We start from the raw sequence: 10,552 nt of genomic DNA on the forward strand, positions 1-10,552 counted from the left end.
ATTTCTGATGGACTTACAGAGAGGCTTTAATTTGCTAAGAGGTCGAATTGAACAAATACAACAAATACGGTCCTCGCTCGCTTTCGCTTCCCCAAAATAGGACCCCGATGGTATAGAAGTACTTGTTTCGATTAGTATACAACTGTCTTAATGTCTCGCAATCAACTTAATCTTACCGAAGGATCCAAGAGAGAGAGAGAGAGAGAGGGGGGGCTGGGGGAGCGTGGGAGGACGAGGACATCTCCGCTATCTAGGGTTATGGGGGTCCTTTCCGCAAGTGTGGCTGGCTGTGGCCTAGCTTATTTTCAAACTAGATCAATTCTAGCCGAGGCCTAGCAATAGCACCATGATGAGGTAGTTGAGATGTTTTGCCACAGAATTGTTTCAATACACCTATGTTAACCTGAATATAGTGTTCCTTCAGTATCTGATCTACCAAAGAAACCTCCGGTTTATTTCTCTCTGCGGTAGCCAAGGAAGTCAAAATGAATGTTTGTCCTAATACTTAAGCTATACCGAGTGGTGTCTCTTCGTATAAATACTTTGGTGCAGTCAGCATAGGGGTGCTGGGTGCTTTTAGAAGTCCGTCCGTGTATATTGATGACCCATACGCGTTTATTTAAGCCAATAGAGACGTCTTAAGAGGGGTAACTTATCTTGCCTATACTCAAGACGGGTTAAGCAAACATACTTCTAATAATAGTGTTCACTACCACTTTACAAGAGTACAATATTATCAAGAAGCGATATCTAGTTTATTAGGGAGAAGGTGTAATAAATTCGCGCCACATTTCTAGCAGCTTTATCTCCAGTCCAAACGTAGACGTCTCCGAAGTTAATCCCCGCCGCCTCTAAATTATAACCAGCCAGCATCTCATTGGTTCTTGAAAACTCGTGCACGTCAGCGCGACGCGAATGAAGAGAAAATTACAGTCATATTTTCCGACGGAGGAGAGGCGAAATAGGCCGACCTCCTTTTACGTCCCCCCTTGTATTTTGAAAGGGGGACTGCAGGACTATGGCGCGCCAATACTTAGGCATCTTATACCTTCTCCCTAGTAAACTAGATATCGCTTCTTGATATTATACACAGGGTGTTTTCCAAAAACGTGCTATCCATTGTCGGGGATTAATTATATCTTCTATTTATATATCTATTTTTCATAGAACTATGTACCACTGCGTGATGTACTTCGGTTCCATGACCCTTTCTGGAATCTTTCCGGATAATGGGGAATTTGACTCTGTGGCAACCCTGATGATGTAACTAGGCAAGGTTATAGGTCAATCCAATGTTTATAAGATGGAAAGGAACCAACATCTCCTTACCTTATGTACCAAAGAAAGTGCCCCGAGACTTTCATGGACAAAGAAAACTAAAGGGATCTTATACTAGAAGAAAACTGAACGGGAAATATGTGACGTGTGTCCAAAAAAAAACAAAGAAAGTTGCTAGGTTGAGCGATGAGCCATGTAGATCCCTACCCATCAAATTCCCCATCTTAACAACCAAGCCCCAGAAAGAAACGTAGACTTGGCAAAACCAGTAACAATAACCCGTAATATTATGTACCCAATCTTTTTAGGGGTTTGTTACTATGCAGGGTTTTCTAAAAAGGGTTAATTATAAAGCCTAAGTACAGTGGTAAACTAATTTTTTGGCATTAATATGATTATAGAATCGTTTACAAGATTATGAGAGCTTTAAAACGGTAAAAACCGCGTCGAAATCGGACTATAAATAACGAAGTTTGAAAAAACTTGAATCCTGGCTCAAGTATGTGCAAGTTTGAATTTTTCAAAGTTCCTTATTTCTGGTCCGATTTCAACGCGGTCCGCGCCATTTTAATGCTTTAATTAAATACTACTATGAAAGCTTTAAAACTGTGAAAATTGCGTCGAAATCGGACAATAAATAACGAAGTTTGAAAAAACTTGAATCTTGGGCGCAAGTATTAGTTTGAATTTTTCAAAGTTCCTTATTTCTGGTCCGATTTTAACGCGGTTTGCGCCATTTTAAAGCTCTAATTAAGTACTACTCGTTTACATACAAACATTTATAGAAATTCTTACCTTTTAATAAGAAAAAAACACTAAAAACACTTGATATAAATTAACTCTAAGCCTAATTTCATAAAGTCTCTTCGCTTAAAAATAAATACGGGTACTATTTCCTATTATCGAGAAAATACTGAGAAGAAAATTTCGATTATTATTTTTCCATTACATTATTGATTTCCGAACCAACTACCGAGAAAAGAAAAGAAAAGGTCCAACAGAAGCAAAATTTCAAACTCTTGACAGACTAATACGTTCTTCTATATATAAACTCTATTGAAAACGAACACCAGTGCCATGACTACGTAGTACTGAGGATTAAGTCTGTCTTTCAAAGAAGAAAAAGATGTTTTAAGCCTCGGTCCTTAGAGAAATACATGCAAAAAAAAATTAAGTCTATAACGACGTTACTTGACATCGCTGTCAAAGTTAAGCCTTAAAATCCTGGGATTAAATATAATAGATATTTAAATAGGGATTAGATATTCATTAGATAATATGGATGTTAATTCTTCATCTATCCAAAAGTGTTGAAACGATTGGGTCTGTGAAATAAGATACCCTAGATATAAACCAGAAATGACCTTGTTTCGCCTCCTCTTAAAGGAGGTGTTAACGGTTCAGGATTAGCCGAAAGTTAAATACAGCCTTCAGTGATACATTTTAGGTCCTCATTTGAATTATTGAGGAATCAAAGGAAATTGTTAAACGCTTAAGCCTTTGCTAAAGACCTTGGCAATATTTCGCCAATTTGAACTATGTATTTCCGGTTTTTCTCATTGGCTGGTGGACCTGTGTTTAGGAAGTAAATTCGTCTCGGCTCGGAGAGGTTTATTTTGGTTTCCCAACTTGTCATTTAACCCCTAGGCACCAAGTTAACTTGAAAGAAGATTTACCTTTAGTTGTATGAGGGAAGAGGGGGGGGGGATAAATAGGTCAGTACTCACTTTGAAGTTGAGTTGACGATAACAGACAATTTTTAATCAACTCTTAAGGTCAAAAATGTTTCGGTGGGGGGGAGCTAGATTATGGTTATATAAAAAATGCGTGCAATTTATAGTATGTAATTAGCATAATGTTACGATGTTTTTAATTTTAGGTATGGCAACTTTTTTATGGCTGAAGTAATAATTAATTTTGGTATTATTTTGTATCACTACACGAACCTAGTGATTTTTAATGTCGATTGTTCTTATTATTTTTTTATATTCCCCACTCGGTCTATAACCCACTCTACTTGTTATCAGTGTTAGTCTACGTACACAACACGTGACGGGTTTAGGAAAAAAATTAAATCACGTGACCCACGCCGAGGGGGCGTAGTCGTATAAGTGAATATTCAGTATCACAATTTCCCAAAAGTCAAAGGAACAACACAACAGTACAACACTGGACTGGTTCAAAGTCGTCTGTCTGCTTGTTTTTGTTAGAAACCCCGAGAAGATCGATGAAGTTTCAAACTCCGTTTATTTTTTGGAATTCTGGACGTTCTTCAACATTTGAAAGTTCTCCGAGCAAGGTAATTTTTATAATTTTCGGTATTTTCAACCTGAATCTTAGTTATTTACCTTGTAACATATAGCTTTAGGCGTAAGTGGTTCTATGGCATGGCATTATTGGCATATAACTTTAAGCCTTGGTAAAATTTAGTGTATTAATATGTTATTCAGGGGGCTATGATTAAGTTAACCGTGTTTTTCCTGCTTATTTTGAGTTAACGCGCGCTTAAATACTGCGGAAGAAAACTCGCGTCGAATGTCCGAGTCTGAAGAAGTGGGAAAATTTAAAATAGAGTCTATCTTGAACCAAAATGAAAAGCTAATGAAATAGGAATGAAACGAGAGACGAAGTAGTTAAAGATTGCTTAAACTTATAGCTGTCTAATGAAAGATGAAGATCAGAGCTTTAAATAGGGTCGATAGGGCAGCTTGTTGGACAATTAGGTCTCGGAAGATGGTCCCATTATTAGAATTAAAGCCTTTTTTTTTGACAATGAATAATCATTTTAATAATTTTGCCTAATTGGGTTTAGTTTAATAAAGACGACACTAGGCCATTAAAGTCCCAAGGTTTTATTAAGTAGTACTTAACCATGTAGTCAGTACGCCAAAAGTACTAATTAATTTTAATTTTATTTTTTCAGACTACGATCTCGACTGCTAGTTACTCAAAAAACGTTAAAATAGAGTCAAGTACACGACAATGTTTGATGAAGAATTATGGACTGCTGCTATTAAGGGGAAAATAGATGAGGTAGTCCGGTTGTTAAACCGTGGTGCCAATATCAACTATGCTGGTCTGTTTCGCCAAACCGCATTACACTTCGCTTGTTATGGAAGCCATTTTGATCTGGCATTGCTGCTTATTGAGAAAGGTGCCAATGTTAATCTGGCTGATGCATTTGGGACAACACCCTTAATGAGTGCTTGCCAACATAATCTTGTCGATGTGGTCAAGTCACTTTTGAATAAAGGTGCCAATATCGACGGCGTTGATATGAAGGGAAAGACGGCATTACAATGGGCTTGCGATTATGGGAGATCCGATGCGGCATTGCTGCTTATTGAAAAAGGTGCCAATGTTAATCTGGCTGATGAATTTGGGACAACACCCTTAATGATGGCTTGCCAACGTAATCTACTCGATGTGCTCAAGTCTCTTTTGAATAAAGGTGCCAATATCGACGTCGTTGATAAAAAGGGAAGAACGCCATTACAATTGGCTTGCGAGTATGGAGAATCCGATGCGTCAGTGCTGCTTATTGAAAAAGGTGACAATGTTAATCTGGCTGATGCAGATGGGACAACACCCTTAATGAGGGCTTGCAAAAGTAATCTGGTCGATGTGCTGAAGTCTCTTTTGAATAAAGGTGCCAAATTTAGGAGTTTTTTTTTAATTCAAGTTCTCTCTTGGTTGCCTCCAATTTGTCCTTTTCCGTTTGCTTCAGTAGTTCATCCAGCGTGACTTTCAGTTCTCCCAACTCTTGTTTCAACTCCTGTTTCAACTCCTGTTTCAATTCTTGTTTCAATTGTTGAAATTCTTTAACCATGTTGAAATTCTTATCAGTCTCCTTTTGGTTGTTAATGATTTCCATCACTTTAGCGAAATCATTATCCTTAGCCAAATCCAAAGGCGTTTTCCCATTTATGTCCACCGTGTTATAACGCGATCCAGAAGGAAACTTACGATGTGGACGTTGCCCCTTTCGGCGAAAGTGGCAACGTCGACATCGTAAGTTTCCTTATGTCCAAAGGATCGCGTTATAACACGGTGGACATAAATGGGAAAACGCCTTTGCATTTGGCTAAGGGTAATGATTTCGCTAAAGTGATGGAAATCATTAACAACCAAAAGGATACTGATAAGAATTTCAACATGGTTAAAGAATTTCAACAATTGAAACAAGAATTGAAACAGGAGTTGAAACAAGAGTTGGGAGAACTGAAAGTCACGCTGGATGAACTACTGAAGCAAACGGAAAAGGACAAATTGGAGGCAACCAAGAGTGAACTTGAATTAAAAGAACTCCTAAATTTGGCACCTTTATTCAAAAGAGACTTCAGCCCATCGACAAGATTACTTTTGCAAGCCCTCATTAAGGGTGTTGTCCCATCTGCATCAGCCAGATTAACATTGTCTAAATTTGTCTTTAGTTTAGCTATTTGCTTTTGTTATTATATTTTTCTATTCCTCTTTTTTTTATCCTATATTTTTTTAAATTTAATGTATTTTAAAATTATTAATCCTGTTTTCGAGATGAAATTTACCATTTTCTTTTTACAATAACACTTTTGCAAATAATTATTTAAAAATAAATAAATAAATAAATAAATAAATAAATAAATAAATGATAAAATGCTTATACTGTACTCAATATTTCGTATGTCTGCGTTTTGGTAGGAAACTACTACTCTGTCTTCAAATAGCTCAGCCACCTTGTATTATCAACTTTCCTACATCTAAGAAATTCGACTACAAACAACCCTTGTGGTCATCCCATAGATTCGCCTGTAATTTGATTCTCGTGTGGTCAGGTAATTTGACCACTAAAGCAAACTTACCTCGCGTATACACTTCACACCTGAGCGAGCAAAACATATCAATATAATGGTGGCGGTCTAACATAACCGCGTCTAATGAACCGAATCGGGGCGCATCTTTACTTTATCCCAATCTATACAGAAATCGGAGCTAATCTTACGAAAGTTAGGAACAACGCTAGATAGAGCAATAACTATGGGAAACTTTCGGTTATTATCCTATAGCCCACCTGAAGTTTGACCGTCATGTTAATTGAGATCACGTTAGGCTTAACTAATTCTCGCTTAATTTATCACCGAAATCTAAGTTTAAACCTTCCTTCAATCGATTAGTTTATACAGCAGTTATTGTTTAAATATTGACATAGCACGTGTCTTAAGCGCGCGCACGCTTTTGTTGAGACTCAATTTGGCGCGAAAACATTTTATACAAAAAAAAAGTAAAATTTCCGCAATTTCTGCACGAGCTCGCGCGCGCGGTTCTTTTGGTGTCGAAATTTCTCTTGAATGTGTGTTCAATAATCCATAGAAGTAGGTACAAACTGTACAAGCCGCTTCCAGCTGTCGCGAGCTGCTAACATTGTTTTAAGACTCGAGCGCATTTTATCACGTGACCTTTTTTTAACGTCTAAAGCCTGGTTCCCACTTGGCGAAAATAGGGCGAAATTTCAACGCGAAATGATCAGCGCGATAAAATTGAGCGAATTTTTGATATTCGCCGGCAAAAAATCGTATTCGCGGAACTGAGCGACTTGTTCTATTTTTTTAGTCGAGGCGAAAAGGAGAAACAAATTCGCCCTAAAAGCAACCAATCAAAACCCAGATTCAGAATTTTGTAATGCCTCCTTTCTTTTGTCGATCACTTAAGTTTTATTTTAAGCCTACTACTGTTTTATGTTTTAGCACAACACAAATAGACAATGGGGGAACATCGGTTACAATATATAAGTGAAAACTACATTAATAGAATCTAAATTAAAGTTCTGATAATTCAATATTTCTTTACCTGAAGAAACTCGTGGTCACCTCTCATTTGCCGAAAGACATTTTTGAAACGTTAAATTTAAACAAAGGCCATTTTCATTATTTATTTTGTTTAGGTTTTCCATTTTTAATCCGCAAGAAAATAATTAGGCTTAACGTGAAAGAAAATCTCGCGCGCGATCTCTTCAAATTTCACGCTAAGTGGGAACGACGGCTCTGGCGTATAAATAATCGTCAAGAAGTTTCAGCCGGCGAATACACATTTCGCGTGCTTTTTTTCGTCAAGTGGGAACCAGGCTTAAATGCTATAGAATTTCGCGCCAATTTCGCATCGCAAAACTTTACCTAACAAGATTGTTACGTAAATAAAAAGACGTCTATTTCTATTTCTAGAATTTAAATTTCAAGCCAATTCGAAACTTAAAAAGGGTTATTTCTTATGTTATTTATTTTATAAGGCAAACCTTGTTAGTAGGAAAAAATAACCCTTTTCTGAATTTCAACTGTTTATAATATTAGAAATAAAGTTTTTCCCCATAGGCCTACCATCATTAAATTTGAATTTGTTTTTATTCCAAAAGTTTATTTTTCAAAAGAACAACGTGGTTTCTTTAAATTTTAAAAATTGTTCCTAGAAACGTGAATGTAGGGAAAGCCACAATTCAGGGGAAATTGCAGCATGCATTTTCTACCTGCCCCTGTAGAACTGTTTACCACGCCGAGCTTCAGAGTTTGTGGGGGAAAGCTAACGCATAGGCTAACACTTGGTCAATATAATCAAAAGCATATATAAGTAATGAAAAGTGAAAAATATATCTCTTAGTGCCCATTATGGTTATGGTTTAAGACGCCAAGGCTTAGTGGGCAATCTAAATTTTAGAACTAACTCATTTTGAATTAATCAATATATTTTGAAAAGGCGACGGACGACTTAAGTTTAAATCTAATATTCTACTAGCTTTGAAAGCATTCTCGTTAAACAAACAGGCTTAGGAATGTATTTATAATTCGCTAGACTACCGGTTTCATTAAGCCTTTGCAGGCTAATCTGGGAAAGTTTCTCGAATCTCGAGTCGAAAATTATATTGAAAATTATCCACCAGACTTAAGATTTATATATAGACATTGTTTTCTCAAATTTTAAAGGTGTCAAATAATGCGATTAAATATTGGCATTTCCGGGCCTTGGCAAAATGTTGAAAAGGCGCCATTGGGGTGGTTTGAATTAATTTAGGTATTTAAAAAAAATTAGATATTTGGGTTTTTAACTTCAACACAATTTTATTTATTTTATTTTATTTTATTTATTTTTTAATTATTTTAATTTAGTTATAAAATTAACAGATCTTGATTAATTAAACTAACTATATTCTGTTAGCGGAATATACTGTTTTTATTTCGGGTGTTCTTGAGAGAAGCTCATTTGTTATTTAAACCCTGGGGGTAAATCCTTAATTTTAAATACGTGTACTTGGTATAACACACTCTAGGAGATGAATCTGAAATTTTAATAATTTACTGGGTCAATTTTTAAGGGTATCCGCTTTAAATCTAATATTCTATTTCGACTGTTGGCAGGAGTTCTTAGAACTTGGAATTTTCATTTCATTACGTGTGATTTCAATAACACCTAATTGCAATTACTTACAATTTCAATAACTCCTAATTGCAATTACTTACAATTTCAATAACTCCTAATTGCAATTACTTACAATTTCAATAACTCCTAATTGCAATTACTTACAATTTCAATAACTCCTAATTGCAATTACTTACAATTTCAATAACTCCTAATTGCAATTACTTACAATTTCAATAACTCCTAAGTGCAATTACTTACAATTTCAATAACTCCTAATTGCAATTACTTACAATTTCAATAACTCCTAATTGCAATTACTTACAATTTCAATAACTCCTAATTGCAATTACTTTCAATTTCAATAACTCCTAATTACAATTACTTACAATTTATATAACTCCTAATTGCAATTATTTGCAATTTCAATAACTCCTAATTGCAATTACTTGCAATTTCAATAACTCCTAACTGCAATTACTTGCAATTTCAATAACTCCTAATTGCAATTACTTACAATTTCAATAACTCCTAATTGCAATTACTTACAATTTCAATAACTCCTAATTGCAATTACTTACAATTTCAATAACTCCTAATTGCAATTACTTACAATTTCAATAACTCCTAAGTGCAATTACTTACAATTTCAATAACTCCTAATTGCAATTACTTACAATTTCAATAACTCCTAATTGCAATTACTTACAATTTCAATAACTCCTAATTGCAATTACTTTCAATTTCAATAACTCCTAATTACAATTACTTACAATTTCAATAACTCCTAATTGCAATTACTTACAATTTCAATAACTCCTAATTGCAATTACTTGCAATTTCAATAACTCCTAATTGCAATTACTTGCAATTTCAATAACTCCTAACTGCAATTACTTGCAATTTCAATAACTCCTAATTGCAATTACTTACAATTTCAATAACTCCTAATTGCAATTACTTACAATTTCAATAACTCCTAATTGCAATTACTTACAATTTCAATAACTCCTAATTGCAATTACTTACAATTTCAATAACTCCTAATTGCAATTACTTACAATTTCAATAACTCCTAATTGCAATTACTTACAATTTCAATAACTCCTAATTGCAATTACTTACAATTTCAATAACTCCTAATTGCAATTACTTACAATTTCAACAACTCCTAATTGCAATTACTTACAATTTCAACAACTCCTAATTGCAATTACTTACAATTTTGATAACTCCTAATTGCAATTACTTACAATTTTGATAACTCCTAATTGCAATTACTTACAATTTCGATAACACCTAATTGCAATTACTTACAATTTCGATAACACCTAATTGCAATTACTTATAATTTCGATAACACCTAATTGCAGTTACTTATAATTTCGATAACACCTAATTGCAGTTACTTATAATTGAAATATAATCAAATAACAGAAATCCATAAGTACGATAACGTATAAGCCTTCAAGTTCTTTAAGTATAATTATTTTTCCCATTTTGAATTTCTTTGTTTGGGAATAGGTTAGGTCGAAAATAAATTTCTTGTCGACTTTTAAAGAAAATCATAAAAAATTCTCACAATAGACTTGAATGACATTCCTCGGTGGCAAAAGAAGTTCTAAACCTCTGCTTTGCAATGAAAAGATTCTCGTATAAAAACACTATGACCTTATAAAACTTTCCAATAATATAACTTCAATAAGTTGAGCTGATCGATAGATTTAAAATTCTTCAAACCGCTTTCGAAATTGAAATATTTTAGCGACGCCACTCCGGAATTGAAGTTCATTAAAATAAGTTCCCGCAGTTCGATAGTACCCGGTTAGAGCTTTAATATGGTAAAAACCGCGTCAAAATCGGACTGTAAATAAGGAAGTTTGAAAATTGC

At 34.8% G+C, this 10,552-nt stretch overlaps 1 protein-coding gene across 1 annotated transcript; it reads left to right on the forward strand.

Annotated features, from left to right (window-relative positions):
• The first annotated feature begins 3,316 nt into the window (after positions 1–3,316).
• LOC149612679 (uncharacterized) lies at positions 3,317–4,892 on the forward strand. Its single transcript, XM_089858241.1, has 3 exons — positions 3,317–3,577; positions 4,202–4,805; positions 4,856–4,892. The coding sequence occupies exons 2-3, from the start codon at positions 4,261–4,263 to the stop codon at positions 4,890–4,892; spliced, it is 582 nt and encodes a 193-aa protein (XP_089714367.1). The 5' UTR covers positions 3,317–3,577; positions 4,202–4,260.
• Positions 4,893–10,552: the final 5,660 nt, after the last annotated feature.

Source organism: Phalangium opilio, unplaced genomic scaffold (genome assembly GCF_054372755.1).
Source record: "Phalangium opilio isolate 3A_F unplaced genomic scaffold, DU_Popi_V2 ptg000232l_1, whole genome shotgun sequence".
Lineage (NCBI taxonomy): Eukaryota > Metazoa > Arthropoda > Arachnida > Opiliones > Phalangiidae > Phalangium > Phalangium opilio.

What these genes read in the sequence shown, in the direction of transcription:
- LOC149612679 (XM_089858241.1), top strand. Translation starts at nt 4,261, where the DNA reads ATGTTTGATGAAGAATTATGGACTGCTGCTATTAAGGGGAAAATAGAT. An exon ending in GAGTATGGAGAATCCGATGC is followed by an intron (nt 4,806 to 4,855) that starts GTCAGTGCTGCT and finishes TGGCTGATGCAG; the next exon opens with ATGGGACAACACCCTTAATG.